The sequence below is a fragment of the Balaenoptera borealis genome (assembly GCF_965194805.1).
Source record: "Balaenoptera borealis genome assembly, chromosome: 7".
NCBI lineage: Eukaryota > Metazoa > Chordata > Mammalia > Artiodactyla > Balaenopteridae > Balaenoptera > Balaenoptera borealis.
Window position 1 is genome coordinate 115,184,409 of NC_138864.1, and position 19,766 is coordinate 115,204,174.

A 19,766-nucleotide genomic window follows, 5' to 3' on the forward strand; every position below is an offset into this window, starting at 1 on the left:
TCCTTTATTCACTGCAAAGTGGAGAATTACAATGATTTTTAAAAATTTTAAATTACTCTTGCACTGCTGGAAAAAAATCCAATTTGATTATGATATGATAGATATCCTATTGACTTTATTGCTGGATATACTTGCTAATATATAGTTTCAAATTTTTGGCATCTATGTTCAGGAGTGAAACTGGCCCTTAATGTTTCCTTTCTTGCAATGTCCTTGTCCTTCTTGTCTTTGGTATCAAGGTTATGCTGGTCTCATAAAATGAGTTGAGGAGTGTTTTCTCTTTTTTCTGTTCTTTAGAAGAGTTTGTATGACATTGGTTATCTTTTACTCCTTCAGTGTTTGGTAGAATTCACTGTTGAAGCCACCTGGCCCTGAAGTTTCCTTTGTGGGAAGAATTTTAATAATGACTTTAAACTTAATAGTTATAGGACTATTCAGGTTTTCTCTTTCTAGGAATTTTTCAAAGAACTAACTTTCAGCTTTGTTGATCTTCTCTAGTATGGTATTTGTTTTCTACTTCATTAATTTCTATTCTTATTTTTATTATTTCCTTCCTTCTACTTCCCTAGGTTTATTAGATCTTTTTTTAACATTGAGACAGACACTTAGATTATTGACTTTCAGCCATTTTTCTTTTCAAATATATTTTGAGTCTTTCAAGGCATCAAAGTGCCTCACTAACATGGCTTTAGATGTACCACACAACTTTCAATATGGTGCATTTTCAAGACTCCAAGCCTCATGAGTCTGTCAAAAGTTTTGCCCAGCTTCTCAGTCACCTCCTCTGGAATCAGCAGGTATCCGCGGGAGAAAGGCAGGGCTCATCTCTCTGGATTTGCTGGATCTTGGCCCCATACTGCTTCACTGCCCTGTTAGCCACCTGGTTTTTTGTTTTTATTTTTTAAATCTTGTCTAGCTTTTCCGCTTATCATCAGCAAATTATCTAGTCTGTCACTACTGGAAGCAGGACTTAAATTCCAACTTTTTTCCTCCTCTTCTGGTTAGATCAAGATAACACACAACTCAAGAGTTTTTCATCTGCTCATATTAGCTAAAAGAAACAAATTTGCAAAATATAAGAAACAGCGTATGTGAGAAAGTCCTGATACATTTTCTCCTAAAAACCTTACCTTGGTAATGGGCCTGATGGGGGAGCCATTCCATAGTCTTCATATCTCTGGAAGAAATTCAAAAGAAGATGAAGATTAACATTCAATATTTATTATAAAGTGACAACAGCAAACTTACAAATTTAGATTTGCAGGATCAACTTCCAAGAGAATTATTTTCTCATAAAAAGTTAGCATGCTATCAGGGCATTCTGCCATCAAGTAATGCTAGAAGTTTCAGTTTGGGGAACTGGGCTAATAAACACACAACTAGTTTCTAGACCTTTCTTTCTTTTGTGAAAATATTAATAACAGACAGGGTTTCTGCACCTGCTCTTCTTTGTAGGCTTATCCTCTACAAACCTGTATCTTCTGCTAAAAAGGTGGGCCTTAAATGGCCACATTTAGTACAAATGACTCTATCGACATGGGCCACAACGGTCACCAGATCTAGTGGGTGCCCAATAGCAATTCAAATACACTCAAGAAACTGAACAATGCAAATGTTGTACCATGTTGTAGAATGCTATAAAAAGAGAAAGACTATAAAGAGAACCATAAGTTAGACCCTAAAAGGTGAAGTGAACACCTTCAGTTTCTGACAGTTTTCTAGTACCAAGGAGGCCCAGCCAATACTCCCTGCCCTTAAATTCCATAAGGTGTCCGTGTATCCTTCAATCAACTCTTTTTACTTGAACTAACTTGCATTAACCAAGTGCTCTTTGACTGAAACAAGATGGCACCAGAATTTTTTTTTTTTTTGGCTGCGTTGGGTCTTCGTTGTTGTGCGCAGGCTTTCTCTAGTTGCGGCGAGCAGGGGGTACTCTTCGTTGCGGTGCTCAGACTTCTCATTGCGGTGGCTTCTCTTGCTGCAGAGCACAGGCTCTAGGCACGCAGGCTTCAGTAGTTGTAGCACACGGTCTCAGTAGTTGCGGCACGTGGGCCCTAGGGCACATGGGCTTCAGTAGTTGTGGCGTGTGGGCTCAGTAGTTGTGGCTCTTGGGCTCTAGAGCGCAGGCTCAGTAGTTGTGGCGCCCGGGCTTAGTTGCTCTGTGGCAGGTGGGATCTTCCCCGACCAGGGATCGAACCCGTGTCCCCTGCATCGGCAGGCAGATTCTTAACCACTGTGCCACCAAGGAAGTCTCCCAAATTTAAAGAAACCTAGACCTATATTGCATTCCTCATGAAATCAACATATCTTAACCCTAGCATACGTGGGACTCGGATTTTAACACTTCTTTTCAACAACTATGAATCATTATTTTGGAATCAGGTATTTTAGCAGGATAGAAACTCTGGACAGCATCCATCCAACTCCAGTCAGTTTAAACCAATAGGTTGTCCAGGATCAGGAGCTCCAAGTTAAGTTAGTAAGTCAGCCTTGCTTCTGGACCTGCTCTAATATTAGATCTTTATTTTTCTAAGCTGACATTTAATGAATTATTATTTTGTTATTCACTATATGAACACTAACTCAGGCCCACAGCAACACAAAAAAGTGCTGACTATCTCTGTTTACAGATGAAACCAACACACAAGGAAGTTAAACAATTTCCTCCTAATTTATCTTTCTGACATGCTTTTAACCACTGGGCTGCACCACCCATAATTCCTAAAACCAGACTTTCCCTCTTGAATAAATCACTACTTTGCGGGGTTTTGGGGGGAGTAGGAGCTTTGGAGTCAGACACACTGACCAAACTACTCCACTTCCCTTGGTATATTTCCTTAGGCCAAGAAGTAGGGAACAATCTCTGTACCTCACAGAGTTCTGAAGGGATTATTAGACATGAAACTGTGCTCAAATTACTTCACCTCTGACCCTCACTGCTTCCCTTCCCTTGGCAAAGGGAGAGCGATTAGAACCCTGTAGAGTTCCTCAATTGAGGTAAAAAAGCCAAAGGGGATTATGGAAGAAGAGAGAAATAGGACGAAAAGGAGTGTCAATTCCTTTTCCAAATAATTAAATAGAAATCTGAGACTGCATAAAGATTATTTACAGTGGCCCTTGTGCTTTCAGCACAGTTTGGACTTTTTAAACATAGCCACATGCAAAATAAAACCAAAAACAAGGATCAAGGCTTAACAGTTTACCTATCAGGATTTCAAAAGATCTAATAAGTGATAAACTAAAAGAAAATCAATGCAAAGTAGCTATCTACTCTTTAACTGTTTTATTATTGTAGTGCTAGGCATTTCCAATCTATTGTAGTCAGAAAAAGGATACTATTTTTCTAGAGACTACATGCCCCCAGTGAAAAGGTTTTAAAAAAAATCACAGACAGATGGCAGGCATTTCCTTTAAGTGGGTCACACGTGTAAAAAAGTTTGGAGGACAAAAGAGAACTTCAAGGTTTCAATCAGCTAGGTGAATAAAAATCCCATTTTAATGCATCCTTTCTTTCTATACAGTATAAAACAAGCCAACAGAGCAAGAAAGGCAAGTGGTGAGTGGAGTCTGGAGGGGCCTGAGGTAAAGCAACCAGACGGTAAGGTCTGCTCGTAAAATATCTTAGCTCAGGTATTCACACCTGCTACTTAGAGGACAACTCCACGGAGGTTAACTTTACTCAGGAAAGCAGAAATACCACCTATTAAGTGGCCTGACTCACCAACGTATAACTAACATCTTTACGCTGGCAAAAAAGAAATAAAAATGTCATCAGATGGTAAATAAAGGTTCATGGGGTAACTGAAGGCACCTTGAAATCCACATTCCTGTGGTTTTTTACCGTAGTCAGCAGGAGCAAATAAAAGGTGATCAGGTTCCTCCTGGCAACAAACAGTAACTTTACAATCAATTTATAAACACATTGAAGTTACATTAGATATGCCCAAATAAAACCAATGATTCTGGTTTTCCACTAGATTAAATTGCTACCACTCCCATCAAAATATGAAGGGTAACATCAAAAAGTTCATATCAAAACCACTCGATAAGAGTATTTATAAAAATCTTGCTATGGGTCTGAGTTCTTGGTTAAGATGGAGGAGTAAGGCATTATCACGGAATCGTTAATCTGCAACACGCATGAACAATGAGGAAAGAATAAAAATAGTAATACAAATCTGTCAAAAATTACTGCTCCACTTGATCAGCAGATACCAAACAAGTAAATAAATGGGTAAAATATGCCATAAACTGAGAAAAGCAGTGGCCAAGGGGGGGAAAGAAAGATTCGGGTAGCACAATGTGGCCCCTAACTTAGTAAGAATAGCCATTCCTCTTTTTAACTTCAAAGATGTGGTAATAAAACAAAAAAATGGGAGACCACAGAACTATGGAAATAATGTGAGGACCAAAACAATGCCAGTATGACTTTAAGAAATCAACTAATGGGGAAAAGAATAGATATGGTTTAAAAGCAAATCAATGCCACAGAGAAAAGGCCCATGATAACCATAATCGAAGGCAGAGAAAAAAGAACAAAGTAGCTAAAGCAATTAGAGATAAATGATAGATACAGAAAAGAGACAAAGATGAGCCAACATAAAAATAATTGGTACCTTCAACTCCAATAAATAGAACAGAGTAAGACAATTACTTCAGAAATAAAATAAAAGAAAGTTTCCCTGAGGTGAATGAAAGAATTGAATCCAAAGATAAAATGGACGTTGGTTATTCAGGGCGGAAAAAGATTCAGAAAAACTGGTTGAATGCCAAGAACTATTTACGCTTCCTAGAGGACAGGACACATACATCTTCTATCAGAAAGGGAGAAATTAAGATGGGCACAAATTTCTGCGCTGAACAATTCAAGGAGCAGAGAAGCAACAGGTAGATGCCAGCAGCGAACAAGTTCAGGTCGGGAAGTGAGATGAGAGCTCTCCTTTTGGAAGAACGCGACTAAGCGAAAAGGCGCCTGGAAGGTCTCCCTCTTCACTCCAAGTCCTCCTGTCACCCATAGGATGCATCTACTGTGCTAGCCTCTCAGCTTCCTGGTCTGCTCAACACCAATAAACGGCATTTTACTTGTCAGCCACCACCCTGACATCCTACTTTCAAGACCACAGGCAGGGAGGTGATTAGGAAATCTTCCAATAATCTTGGTGAGAGATGATGATGGCTCCAACCAGTGTAATGCAGTGGGTAGATCTGAGAGGAAGAATCTACAAAGCTCCAGCACGTTTAATTGCCCACTACTTTCCCTTTCAGTGTATGGTCTATCATCACCTCAAATGCACCCTCTGATCTGCACATCTCTTCCCAGTTGTCCTTTCATCACATATGCCTGATAAACCCCCAGCTCCAGATCAATCCAACTGCCTGTTTTCTCCTTGTCTACACCTGGGTGTCTGAATGCTGATAAACAAAACTACAGAACTTTAATTTGTGTCACTATAATTTCACGATCGATAGTCTGAACAGTGGCCTCAATGCTAAGTGATTACTCCCACGTCCCTAATCTGTTTTCTCTCATTCTCCACAAAGAGTATTTCAAGTTTCTACTCTCCCTCAACCCTCCTGCCTTGCCTTGCCACACTTGTCTCATTCTCAACAGATGACTCTGCTTTCTCTACTATGAGAATAGAAACCATGAGATGGGTGGTCCTGCAATGTACTGCCACCCAACTACAAACCTGATTGTACTTGCACCCAATTCTTTCTCCCTCCCATTAAACTGGAAGAAACACATCCCTTCATTTCTAAAGATAATTCCCTCCACTGGTACTCTGGATCCCCTTTCCTGTATGAGCAAGCTCTCCTCCTACACTGGCTCAGTGCCATCAGCAATTAAACATGCTGAAGCCATGTTGATTCTTCCTCTCTTGCACTGTGACAAACCACTCTCCAGTGTAAAATGAGAGCAATCTTTCCAAAAGGCACACCTAATGATGTCTCTAGCCTGCTCAAAACCCTTCAGTATCCAGGCACTACCCTCAGGATGAGGTCTAGGCTCCTAACCTCTCCGCTTCTTCCTTTCCCTCTCCTGCCTCACATCTCACCACTTTTACTTCCCACTTCCCCTTAGTTCCCCAGAACTAACTTCAAGGGCTGACTGCATCCCTGCTACCAATTACTGAAAGAGGAGTGTTGAAATCTCTGACCAGAATTGTAGATTTGTTTATGCGTGCATGCAGTTCTGTCAGTTTTTGCTTCATGTATTTTGAAGCTCTATTACTAGGCACATAAACATTTAAGATTTTTATGACTTCTTTTTTGTTTTGTTTTGTTTAAAAAGATCCATTTATTCTAAAATTCTTTTTATTTATACTTTTTTAAAAAAACATCTTTATTGGAGTATAATTGCTTTACAATGTTGTGTTAGTTTCTGCTGTATAACAAAGTGAATCAGCTATATGTATACATATATCCCCATAACCCCTCCCTCTTGCGTCTCCCTCCCACCCTCCCTATCCCACCCCTCTAGGTGGTCACAAAACACGGAGCTGTTCTCCCTATGCTATGCGGCTGCTTCCCACTAGCTATCTCTTTTACATTTGGTAGTGTATATATGTCAATGTTACTCTCTCACTTCGTCCCAGCTTACCCTTCCCCCTCCCCATGTCCTCAGGTCCATTCTCTATGTCTGCATCTTTATTCCTGTCCTGCCCCTAGGTTCATCACAACCTTTGTTTTTTTTTTTTTTTAGATTCTATATATATATGTGTTAGCATACAGTATTTGGTTTTCTCTTTCTGACTTACTTCACTCTGTATGACAGACTCTAGGTCCATCTACCTCACTACAAATAACTCAATTTTGTTTCTTTTTATGGCTGAGTAATATTCCATTGTATATATGTGCCACATCTTCTTTAACCATTCATCTGTCGATGGACACTTAGGTTGCTTCCATGTCCTGGCTATTGTAAATAGTGCTGCAATGAACATTGTGGTACATGTCTCTTTTTGAATTATGGTTTTCTCAGGGTATATGCCCAGTAGTGGGATTGCTGGGTCATACAGTAGTTCTATTTTTAGTTTTTTAAGGAACTTCCATACTGTTCTCCATAGTGGCTGTATCAATTTACATTCCCACCAACAGTGCAAGAAGGTTCCCTCTTCTCCACACCCTCTCCAGCATTTACTGTTTGTAGATTTTTTGATGATGGCCATTCTGACTGGTGTGAGGTGATACCTCATTGTAGTTTTGATTTGCATTTCTCTAATAATTAGTGATGTTGAGCATCCTTTCATGGGTTTGTTGGCAATCTGTATATCTTTGGAGAAATGTCTATTTAGGTCTTCCACCCATTTTTGGATTGGGTTGTTTGTTTTTTTGATATTGAGCTGCATGAGCTGCTTGTATATTTTGGAGATTAATCCTTTGTCAGTTGCAAATATTTTCTCCCATTCTGAGGGTTGTCTTTTCGAAGATTTTTATGATTTCTTGATGAACTGGCCACTTTATTATTATGAAATAATCCTCTTTATCCTTGGTAATATTCTTTACTATGAGAACTATTTTGGCTAATATTAGTATAGCCACTCCAGGTTTTGTGATTAGCGTTAGCAATGGTATATCCTTCTTCATACTTTCAACCTACTTGTGCCTTTATATTTAATGTGGGTGTCTTGTAAGCAGCGGATAAGTGGATCTTGCTTTTTATCCAATCTGACAATCTCTGCCCTTTAATAGGGATATTAAACTGTTCACATTTAATATGATTACCGACAGGTCTGGATTTAAATCTACCATCTTGGTAGCTGCTCTCTATTTGTCCCATCTGTTCCTTGTTCCCCTTTTCCTCTTTTTCCACTTTCTTTTGGACTACCTTTTTATTACTTCATTTTTACTCCTTTGCTGGCTTATTAGCTACAATTATTATTTTTTTTAGTGGTTGCTTTAGGGTATATGTTATATATTATTCACTTATCACAGTCTACCTTCAAGTGCTATTATTCCACTTTGTGCATGGTATAAGAACATTAAAACAGTCCCCTTCTACTTCTCCCCATTTGGTCTGGGTGCTATAGTTTTCATACATTTTACTTCTACCCCACAATACTTTGTTACTACTTTGCTTTAAATAGTCAATTACCTTTTTAAAAGATTTAAATAATGAAGAAAAAAGTTTCCTATAATTACCCACATATTTACATTTCTAGTGCTTTTCATTCATTTATGAAGGTCCAGATCTTTATCTGGTATCATTTTACTTCTGCCTAAAGGACTTTCTGTAACATTTCTTATAAAGCAGGTCTGCCAGGGATGCATCCTTTCAGCTTTTGTGTGTCTGAAAAAGTTTTTATTTCACCTTAGTTTTTGAAAGAGGTTTTCACTGGATATAGAATTCTAGGTTGACAGTTTTTTCTTTCAGTTCTTTAAATATTTGTTCCACTGTTTTCTGGACAATGAGAATTCTGCTGTCATCCTTACTTTTGTTCCACTGTATGTTATATCTGCCCTTTTTCTCTGGATAATATAAAGATCTTTATCACTTATTTTAAGCAATTTCATCATATTTTTGGTATAGTTTTCCTCATATTTCTTGTGCATATGGTTCATCAAATTTTGTGGATCTGCAGATTTACAGTTTCAATCAAATTCAGAAAAAATTATTCCTCTATTTTTTTCTGACACCCTCTCTGCTCCTTCAAGAACTCCAATTACATGTATATTAGTCTACTTAAAGTTGCCCCACAGCTCACTAATGAGCTATTCATCTTTTAGTCTAATATTTACTCTCTTTGTTTCATGTTGGATAGTTTTTATTACTATGCATTCAAGCTTACTAATCTTTTCTTCTGCAAATCTAATCTACCATTTATCCCATCCAGTACATATTTTTCATCTCAGACATTATAGTTTTCATTTCAAAATTTGATTTGTATCCTTTAATATTTTCAATGCTTCTAATTAATATGTTCACTCTTTCCTCTAGTTTCTTGAACATACAGAACTCCATTATAATTCTCTTAATATCTTTGTCTACTAATGGTACCATCTATGCCATTTTCTTGCTTCTCTGCTTGTCTGGTTAGTTTGATTGGATGCCAGACTTTGATTATTAAGTTGACCTTGTTGGATACTGTATATTTTTGGTTTTCTTTATAAATATTCTTGAGCTTTGTTCAGGTTCAGGTCTTACTTTTTTCTGTGTTAGGTAGAATGAGAGCAGCTCTAAGTACTCTAATCGATGCTCCATGAATTATGAGGTCTTTCACACTGGTACAAAAGAAACTGTATTAGTCATCTCAGGCTGCCATAACAAAATATCACAGATTGGGTGGCTTAAACAACAGAAATTTACTTTTTCACAGTTTTGGAGGCTGGAAAATCCACAATCAAGTTTCCAGCAGGGTTCAGTTGTTGGTGAGAGTTCTCTTCATGGTTTGTGGACAGCTGCCTTCTTGTGTCCTCACATGGTGGAGAGAGAGCTCTGGCGTCTCTTGCTCTTCTAAGGGCATCAGTTCTATCAGATCAGGGTTCCAACCTTATGACCTCATTTAACCTTAATTTCCTCCTTCAGGACTCTATCTCCAATATATTCGCATGGGGGTTTAGGTTTCAACATACAAATTTGGGGGGAATACAATTCAGTCCACAGCAGGAACATATTCCCACGTTTATGTGAGCTCTGAGGATTGTTCCCACTAATCTTCTGGGGTAGTTCTGTACTTAAAACTGGTCAGTACTCAAATGAAGATTCCATGCAGCTCTCTGGAATTATCTCTCTGTGCATCTCTCTGCTTTCCTGCACTGTTCATTGTGAACTCTAGCTGCCTTTTCCTCCCCAGACTCTCAACTCTGTTTTCTCAACTCAGGGAGACCACTGAGCTCTGCCTGGGGTCTTCCGCCCTGCACCATAGCTAGAAACTCTCTCAAGACTAGAAACTCTCTCAAGACAGTTGGGGTGACTGTAGGGTTCTACTCATCTCTAACGTCCAATGTTGTGAAAACCCATATATTTTGTTCAGTTATTTTAGCTGTTTCTGGAGAGAAGGTAAATCTAGATCCTTTCCTCCATCTTGTCCAGAAGAGGGAGTTTGTACCAGACACTTTCACTTCTGTGTCTCTGATAGCTTCCCCACTACCTGAAATACTCTTCTTTAACTGATAACCACTAATTACCCTCAGACTTCCACTTAGATTTCATTTTGTCTATAAAATCCTTCCCAAGCACTTTCGGTCAAGTACTCCCCCCACATACTTTCCTCTTGCCATGACACCTGCCACACTGTGCTGTACTAAGTTACTGCTTCAATTGTCCACATACCCGCACTGGGATGTAGGAGCTGGAGTTGTGTATCATGCACCTCTGTATCCCAAGCACCCAGAACATGGCAGGTGCTCCATAAATATATTTGAATGAATAAACAAATGAGAGAAGCTTAAACAGATAGCAGCTATAGTCAAATTCATTTTATCACCGAGTTTTGTTCTGTATCATCCATTTCCTTAAAGATTATAAACTACCAGTTACAATTATATACCAACTGTAATTATGAAGTAGTTTAATATTTATTGTTGAAACAATCTATATTTTTATATTTAAAACAACAATAACTAGATTGAATATTTTTCCCCTGCATGGTAGCCTTTATCTATACCTCAGGCCCACCATGCCTTGAAGGAAACAATCTATTTCGAAGAGCATACTTTCAAAATTCATACCAATTTCAGAGATGAAAATTCTTTTAACATATGTTTATTATCACCCAATTTAACCTTAATATGGTTAACAAAATTAGAGGAACCGGGCTTCCCTGGTGGCGCAGTGGTTGAGAATCTGCCTGCCAGTGCAGGGGACACGGGTTCGAGCGCTGGTCTGGGAAGATCCCACATGCCGCGGAGTGACTAGGCCCGTGAGCCACAATTGCTGAGCCTGCACATCTGGAGCCTGTGCTCCGCAACAAGAGAGGCCACTACAGTGAGAGGCCCGCGCACCGCGATGAAGAGTGGCCCCCGCTTGCCGCAACTAGAGAAAGCCCTCGCACAGAAACGAAGACCCAACACAGCCATAAATAAATAAATAAATAAATAAAATTTAAAAAAAAAAAAAGCACAGATTCTATTTCAGAAAACTAGAAGAAAACAAAAACTATGAACACACACACACACACAAAAAATTAGAGGAACCCTGTATAAACACTCCTTGAAGAAGAAATTTAAATTGTAACCTATTAACATCTTTCCAGAGTCAAATGTTTCAGTCTGATCGTTTAATCTGAAATTAGCAAAAAATAATATTTAATGCTACATCCTTGAGTTCTACTTCTTCTCCATGACTTGAGAAGGTACATTTGAAAGGTCTGACTGAATACGAAAAAAATAAAGGATCACAAAGACAGATGAAACACTGAAATGTCAACTCCCAAGGTGGAAATATGGTATTTGAAAATGACTGTGCTTGGCTACTTGTGGACTAGCTGCCTACACTCCCAGACCCTCGCCTCACCTCTTCAGTCCCAGGTGGGCTACACAAGGAAGCTTAATGATTCTAGTACCTTCTTTTTTTTTTTTTTTTTTAAAGGAACCATTTTGAGATATGTCAGAGCACACGGTTCTTTTTTTTTCTTTTTTTTTTTTAATTTTATTTATTTATGGCTGTGTTGGGTCTTCGTTTCTGTGCGAGGGCTTTCTCTAGTTGTGGCAAGCGGGCGCCACTCTTCATCGCGGTGCGCGGGCCTCTCACTATCGCGGCCTCTCTTGTTGCGGAGCACAGGCTCCAGACGCGCAGGCTCAGTAATTGTGGCTCACGGGCCCAGTTGCTCCGCGGCATGTGGGATCCTCCCAGACCAGCGCTCGAACCCGTGTCCCCTGCACTGGCAGGCAGATTCTCAACCACTGCGCCACCAGGGAAGCCCCGATTCTAGTACCTTCTTAACTGTACCTCTTATGGAGACATCAATGAGAATATATTTTGACACATACTCCACCTATATTTCATGACAATGAAGGGAACTCAGGAAGATACCTCCACAAAACACCTGAGTTGCACAAAAGAATGCTTTCAACACTGAGAATTAACCTAGAAGATAATAAAAACTAAGACTCATCATCCAAGCTTTAATTCCAATCAAATCCAACAAGAGTATTGCAGGGATCCTGAAAACGAGGCAGTCAGGCAACAAATCTCCGACATCTTGCCCATAAGAGAATTCTAGAAGGTCCACACTTACACTGCATGGGTTGTTGGCCGTCTGGGCTGGGCTGTAGAAGGACCCCCACTGGGTGGCTCGTCTCTCTTCCCGGGAAGGGGTGCTGTTCACAGGCAGGCCGGCTGGGACCCCAGGGCCTGCAGCCGCAGTGTTAGGGGGCTGGCTGCTGGGGGCCACGAGGGCAAAAGCATCATCCAGGAGGGAGTGCATGGTCTGCCGCGCCTCCTCGATGGACGGCTGGGGCGGGACGTACTGGGAGGCCGGGAAGGGCAGGCCTGGATACCTCCCCAGCTCAGCTGAAGACGGCGTCTGCACATCTGCTGGGAGGTCGGGATCAGACTACAGCGGGGGAAACAGCAAAGTGAAGAATCAGACACGAGCTTCTGTGGAGACCCAAAAACAAAACTCTAGGACTAAAAAAGAATTTAACAATTTTCACTGACATTGAGGAATGGGTTTACCGTAAGAATTTTTCAAATCACAGCTGAGGGATGTGCGTTACCTTTCATGGGGGCAAAAAGTTTGAATCAGAAGAAAGAAAAAAGTAAAAATATTCAACAGTCATTTGTCCAGCAAAACTCAATCAACTCCCTGAAATGTATCTCAGTACCTGGAAGTGCACATTTTTTCCTGAAAGCCCCTAGCAACCAAAAACGATGTGTCAGAGTCTATATACTAAAATACCTAGTTGACTTTCCCTAGATACAGAAACCCAAAACTAAAGCAGTCTATTGACTATTAATAACAGGAAGAATAGCCCTATACACCCACAAAAGAGTTCAAAGGCACCATGATATTACAACTGTGTGTGTATAAACCATTTAAATACCTATTACGACAACTCTTTACAAACAGTAAATAGTGTCAATTATTTGTTCAGAAACTACTTCTTTTAAATGGTGGTATCCCTGGATAACATGAGTCAACAAGAAAAGTTTAAATTATATTCTATACCCACTGTCTAAGAGGCAGGGACATAAGTAACAATTAAGATTTTTTAAAAATCTTATTTCCTGATACTACCTTCTGAGCCAAATGTGGTCATAATATACACTCGGTAAACTGTAAGAGACAAAACAAGGAACCAATGGAAAAAGAGGCCTTTCTGGTCTCAGTGGCCCCAGAAGCCCAAACATCACAATGACTACAACTGACACACTGAAAAGAGAAGAGGTTCTGCTCAAGGGGCTGGTGACCCCATGCCCTCCATGAAGAAGGGTGGGTGCCTTTTTCTGGAATGCTCTGCTTGCCCTACTCGTCCACGGTTTAGGTTTGCTCACTGGATCACTCTACATGAGGGCCAAAGGAAGGCATTCCCATATCTGTTTGGATCAGTGAGTCTCTTACAAAGAAAATCTCTATTGCAGAGACACATCCTTCCTCTTAGCCAACTGTCTAAAATGCTTCCTAATGACTATGGTCTGTCCAGCAATGATCCGTTATTATTCACACCAGCGTCAAACACTTAACAGCAGCAGCTGCTTAACTCCAAACAGAGAGAAAACCAGATAATGGACTGGCAAACCCACCAACAGCTCACAGACCTGTTCTGCTTAGCCCGCACCAGTCTTTAAAAAACAGATGGCCAATATTTTAAAAATCTGAAAATTTCCTACTAAAACTCAGAGTTCCGGATTCTCTTGGCAGACCTGGAAGCCCTGGCATCACTGGGCCCTCACCCTCTACAGAAACAAGTGCCATTAGGTAGAGACCGCCCCCCCCTGAGACGGGCAGGTGCTCTGCCCTTCACAACAGCGAGTGGATGGTCTCACTCCAAGGTACAATACACACTTAGTCCTGTGAGGCTGTTTCTCCGAAACACAATATCCCAGTAAAGTTCTACTAAATGACTTCGTCATCAAGGTAAGGATTTGGGGCCACAAAGGTCTCTGGTTTATGACGTAGCATCGGAAAGACTCTGTGTTCCTCTCCTTACAAGGTGCAAAAAGAGGCCCACACGCATGCCCTTCTTCCGTTCTTGGTTTTCTCGAGGAGCAGACGGGGAAGAATGTAGTCAGTACAGAGCCCCCAACCTAACACTTCATGGAGAAGAGGAGAAGCATGTCTGTAAAAACATCCTACTGGTAAGTAAGAGCGTCTCTCCAAAGCCAGAAGCGATGTTCCTGCCGGTGGTTCCAGAAGCTGACTGGGTAACCGCACTGCAAGGAAGAGAGCAGTGTGGCCGCAGCCTAAACTGAGATTCCAAGGTGGGGGACAGACCCTACATACACTTGAAGAGAGTCCCTAAGAGCTATAGCCACTGCCAGTCTCACCCTCAGTAGTCATAACTTTAAAGAAGGTTTAACTTTTACAGCAAGAGAGACATGTTGTGAAGGTGTGAAGTGAGGTCCCCTTGGAGTCTCACTGGTCCCATGAATCCTGCCAAGAAGGCAAAGAACTACAGAGCCATGATGTCAGAGTTTCCCGTTCTCTGGTCTTCTTGCTGCCTCCACACTTTGCAGGCTAGACTGTTAGCAACCTGCAGGCCAAGAAGAGGTCTTGTTCATTTTCCTATGTCCTAACATCCAGCACAGTGTTTCACATGTAGATGGTACTTAATAAGAAATGAATAACTGTGATCTTCAGAAGCTGAGATTTACCCAGGATCCCTGAGTTGGAATTTGAATTCCATTCTCTTGAATCCAAGTTTGATGACTTTGTTTTAATTTATTTTATTTATTTATTTTTGGCTGCGTCGGGTCTTCGTTGTTGCGCACGGGCTTTCTCTAGTTGCAGCGAGTGGGGGCTACTCTTCCTTGTGGTGCGCAGGCTTCTCGTTGCGGTGGTTCTTTTGTTGCAGAGCACGGGCTCTAGGCGCGCAGGCTTCAGTAGCTGTGGCTCGCGGGCTCTAGAGCGCAGGCTCAGAAGTTGTGGCGCACAGGCTTAGCTGCTCCATGGCACGTGGCATCTTCCCAGACCAGGGCTCGAACCCGTGTCCCCTGCGTTGGCAGGCAGATTCTTAACCACTGTGCCACCAGGGAAGCCCCCAAGTTTGATGACTTTGATATTCAACTTGTTTCCTTTGCACAGATACATGTTCACCTATCACTCCTCAGAAATACATGAGAACTTTTTTACCTTTAGTCATCAGAGATGATGTATTCTGGTGCCTCTTCGCAATCCTTTGTATTATAAGAGAGTGATCATGCACCATGGTTGGCCCAGGACAAGCTCAGTTCATGCTTGTTGTCCTAGGATAATTAACAGCATCTCCTTTCACCCTCACAAGTGTCTGGCTTGGATAATAAATTATATCGGCATTGACAAACTTCCATAACGGGCCAGAGAGTAAATAGTTTAGGCTTTGTGAGCCATACAGCTACTCAACTCTGCCACTGTAGCAAGAGCAGCCATAGATAACACAAAAATGATGGGTGTGGCTGTGTTCCAATAAAACTTTATTTACAAAAGCAGACAGCAGGCTGGATTTGCCTGAGGGTCAATGTCTGCTGAGGCTTGAATTACAATAGTAGCCCTAGTTACAAGAAATCCAGAAATATTTCTTTCACCTCAAGAGAACAGAGCTCTCAAGAAGAAGATATTTTGAGGCGAAAGCATAAAATTCAAGATAGTTCAAAAACATGTATGTCTAGTATAACCTTCAAGATGAAATACTACCTAAGAAAAGGTGAGTTCCCAAAAAGGCATTATCTGTGAAGGTATATGTTTCATCAGACTCACAGACTTAGAAAACAAATTTATGGTTAGCAAAGGGGAAAGGTGGGGGGAGGCATAAATTAGGAGGTTGGGATTAACATATACAACAAGGACCTATTGTACAGCACAGGGAACTCTACTCCATCTTCTGTAATAACCTATATGGGAAAAAATATCTGAAAAAGAATAGATATATGTATATGTATAACTGAATCACTTTGCTGTACACCTGAAACTAACACAATATTGTAAATGAACTATACTAAACAAAAATCATACAATATAAGCATTAAAAAAAAGAAAATATATGTTTCAGAATTTTTAGGGAGAGAAAGTAAAAAGTCCATCTGAGGAAGAATTTCCTATTAGGGAATCTTTGAAAAATGGAGCCACGTGGGATGAAGCAGCTGATTGAGGTAGTGTTCTCCAGGGAAGGGCTTCTTCCCACCAACTGAGGGAGGAACCTCTGTGCTTTCTGCTAAGAAAAAAAGCAAGGAGAAAAAGGACAGTCTGGGCCACCATGAAAGAGGCCTGATTTATGGTCATTGAGAGGGCAAGGGCAGGACAGGTTATCCCCTCACAAAACTCAGTGGCACTGGACGATGGAACTCAGGGCTACTGACAAAAGAACGTGCGGGACTGCAAAGGCTCTCCTACAGATTCGTCTCAGAGAAGGAGCCCTGGGCTCTGGAAGCCAAGAGGGAAGAAGAAATGCTCCCCCTTCTTCTGCTCATTGGTTTCACACAACAGGATCTCTGAGATCCCGGATGAGACAAAAACGAAAGCTCCAGGGGGCCATCCTGGGGAGCCAAGGGAAAAGCCCTCCCCAGATCAAGCCGAACACCACAGACGCCCAAACACCTGTCCAAAAACACGGCAGCGGCTCAGCAGCGCCATCTACTGTGAGAACTGCCTGAGGTTCCCCCACCTGAGGAATTCATTCACAGCCTTCAGAAAGGATTCCTTCATTCTGTTGGGGAGCAAAGCAGCCTAATTTGTAGAGCTTCCAACCCGCGGGAATCACACCAATCCTCATGAGCCAGTTACGAAGGGATGGTCAGTCTCAGGACACCAGAAACACAGTAAGTTCCAAAGGAAAAGCCTGGTTCTTTCAGATGATCATGACTCAATTATATTTAGCCCCAATGTCAGTATGGTATTTGGCACATATGTGTAATTATGTTTAGTGTCTCTCAGTGTTAGTTATTTGTGTAATTTGAGAGATAAAATATAAAACTCAAATAAGAAATCACTGGTTACATAAGCTCTAACTGAAGTGATCATGTACATCACAAACTCCTTCTCCAAGGATGTGTTTTTGCTAATTTCTCTCTAAGAAGGATGGCTCTGTAACTTTGCCTCCGGAAGGAGAAAGGTGGTCTTGTGCAACGAGAAAGGGCTTCACCCTGGCACAGGGCTACAGACGTGCACTGTGTGTCCCCGGTGCTGCCAGACACACTGGGAACGTGGGGCTCCTGCTCTGTCTTGGGGTGTCTTTGTGTCTGTATTTCTCACGGCCCCTTGGGGAGGCTGGCCCTTTCTTCCCTGCTCAGTGAGGTCTGTATGTGTCTTAATGCTGTCAACGTCTGCTTTAACACTACAAGCAACTCTGTGCCCCTTTCCTTTAGAAAAAATTGTTTAACTCCCTATTTCTTAACTTCCATTAAACTCTTTCTTCCATCTTAAAACTAGATATATATATTAGCAAATGTAATATCCTCTTAGCACTCCAAGAACAGAAGATGGGACAAAACCCTAAATGTCCCTCCTACCACCATGAAACCCAAACAACTCTCTGATGAAGGAAAGAAAAAAGAAACTTTCTGGATGCTTCTCTCTGTTTTCCAATTGACCTCAAGAAGTTGCCATTCTGAAGCCTGAGGACAGGGTTTGCTTATAGGAAGTAAAAACACTGAGTGTGTTTCCAGAGGGCTCCCCCAGCAGCCCCTTGGTCTCTATGACTCAAGTCTCTCTTCAGAGGAACTGCCCACCCCTTCCCCACCCTCCATGCCTCACAACCTAGCTGGCCCTGGCGCATCACCTACTGGGCATCACCACCACCCAGGGCAGCAGCCACCTCTCCCTAAGAGCGACCAGAAGCCAGGCTTGACGTTACACACCGGGCAACCAATATAGGCAGAGTTGTGGACACCAGGGGGCCGTTTGTAAGTGCCGTCGCTGTCTGTGGTGATAAGTCTGTCCTTCTCAGCATCTCCGGGGCAGCCATTGACCTGATGTTTACGGCGTGGTTTAGGAGAACGTTTTATCCTGGAGCTGCCGGGAGAAAAGAGAGGTTATCTTCATAGGGAATAACCTTCCGGCCATGGGCTCATCAACTAAACGCCAAGTATTGTCTGAGCACCTAGGACCCACTAGCCACTGTAGTAAGCACCCCACAGGATATAAACAATGTGTAAGACACAGTCTCTGCTCTAAGAAAGTTCACGGTCCACCTGGGCAGACTATACTAAACACATGGAACAACAGAGAATGTTATAATCGCTGGCTACCTGTGGCCTGATCTAGGTCTTGAGGAATGAGTAGGATCTGCGGACGGGGAGGGAAGTGGGGAGAGTGTGAGGTGCAGGGAGGACCATGTGGAGAGCCAGAAACAGGAATGCAGATGAATGTTTAGGGGGCAATGAGGCCACCGCCAAGGGGGCGGCAGTTCCTCTGTGCTGCTGGGCGGTGGGGAGCAGCTGGGTGAAAGGCAGCGCCCCGCTAGGTACAGGAGCCCAGGGTCCAGCCGGCAGGCAGCCCAAGCCAGCACAGGTGTGAGCAGAGCAAGACACAAACGAGAGCTGATCTCACAGAAAATGCCTCTGCGTTAGGGGGCAAGGGCCCGGGAGACCAAGAGACCGAGACTCTGAGGGCGGCTGTGCGATAAGAAACGAGAGATTCAAAAAAAAAAGAAAAGAAATGAGAGATTCGCCCGGCCGAACTGGAGACCAAGCACAGGAGGTGGAGATGCTGGGGGTGAGAGCTGAAGAAGAGAGGCAGGAGGAGGGAGCCATGGAGCAGCCTCAGAAGGAAAGCGCCACCTTCTCAGAAGTCTGAATTCCAGGAGACACGAAACCCAGGGAAGTGCTCCGGGGCCACTGGGGCGGAATGAACGCAGCCTTCACCACAGGTGACCTCCAGGCGGGATGGCGGCCTCCCAGCCTACACAGCCTGGACTCGCTTCCAGAGACTTCTCCCCGCCCCCTCCACGGCCGAGCCCTTGTACCCCTGCAGCAGGGGCCCCCAGCCCGGCTCGGGGCCCACCTCTTCCTGGGCTCTATGAACACGGAGGGCACGCTGGCCGTGGGGTCCAGGATCTTGTCAATCTGCATCTGCGCCCTGCGGTACACGCGGTGCCGCTCCCGCGTGTCTCCCGACGAAAGCTCGTCCAGCACCGGGAACTCGTAGTGCCCGCGGCGCTTGGCGCGGAGCCGGATCTTGTTCCGATGGTGCTCGATCTCCGACTTGTGCCGCAGCGCTGTCTGGATCTGGGAAACGAGACAGACGGAACGTTCTGACGGTCTCTGGGACCACGCAGAGAAAGCAGCTGGGAGGCCTTCCTGCGACTCTCCTCCCCGCCCCCGGCTGCCCTAGGCTCCCACGAGGCCCCGAAGGGGTGACAGGGACAGGCACACCCACACAGAGCGCAGGGAACCTCCTTCATCCGGAGCTGTATCCCCACACTCCACGTGGTGGGTGTGACGGCGGAAGCCGTGGTATCGGCCCCCAAACAGGGCAAAAGAACTCAAACCCGGGAAACAGGCCAGGGGCAACTCTGAAGATACTGAGGAACAGTGACAACTATATTTCATACTCCCCGAGAAAAGAGTAAATATTTTCCACACCCAATAATATCCCTACTTTAGAGATTTTAAAATTAAGACAGAGTGAAAGAAGGTATTTGCATTATACAATGAAATACCCATTTACTAATGATGTTTAGTGTTACCA

The 19,766-nt window shown here is 42.8% G+C and overlaps 1 protein-coding gene and 1 long non-coding RNA gene across 3 annotated transcripts in view; one reads left to right on the forward strand and one right to left on the reverse strand.

Annotated features, from left to right (window-relative positions):
- LOC309632627 overlaps positions 1–19,766 on the forward strand; it is a 364,034-nt gene that overhangs the window by 145,745 nt on the left and 198,523 nt on the right. The window lies entirely within an intron of this gene.
- Positions 1–19,766, reverse strand: part of KIAA1549 — a 145,444-nt gene that overhangs the window by 18,494 nt on the left and 107,184 nt on the right. For both annotated transcript variants that reach the window (XM_082400255.1, XM_082400254.1), the window contains exons 14-17: positions 19,080–19,303; positions 17,936–18,089; positions 12,180–12,497; positions 1,131–1,177 (exon numbers count right to left, since the gene is read on the reverse strand). In XM_082400255.1, coding sequence (XP_082256381.1) covers positions 1,131–1,177; positions 12,180–12,497; positions 17,936–18,089; positions 19,080–19,303 — 743 coding nt within the window. The remainder of the gene's footprint in view (positions 1–1,130; positions 1,178–12,179; positions 12,498–17,935; positions 18,090–19,079; positions 19,304–19,766) is intronic.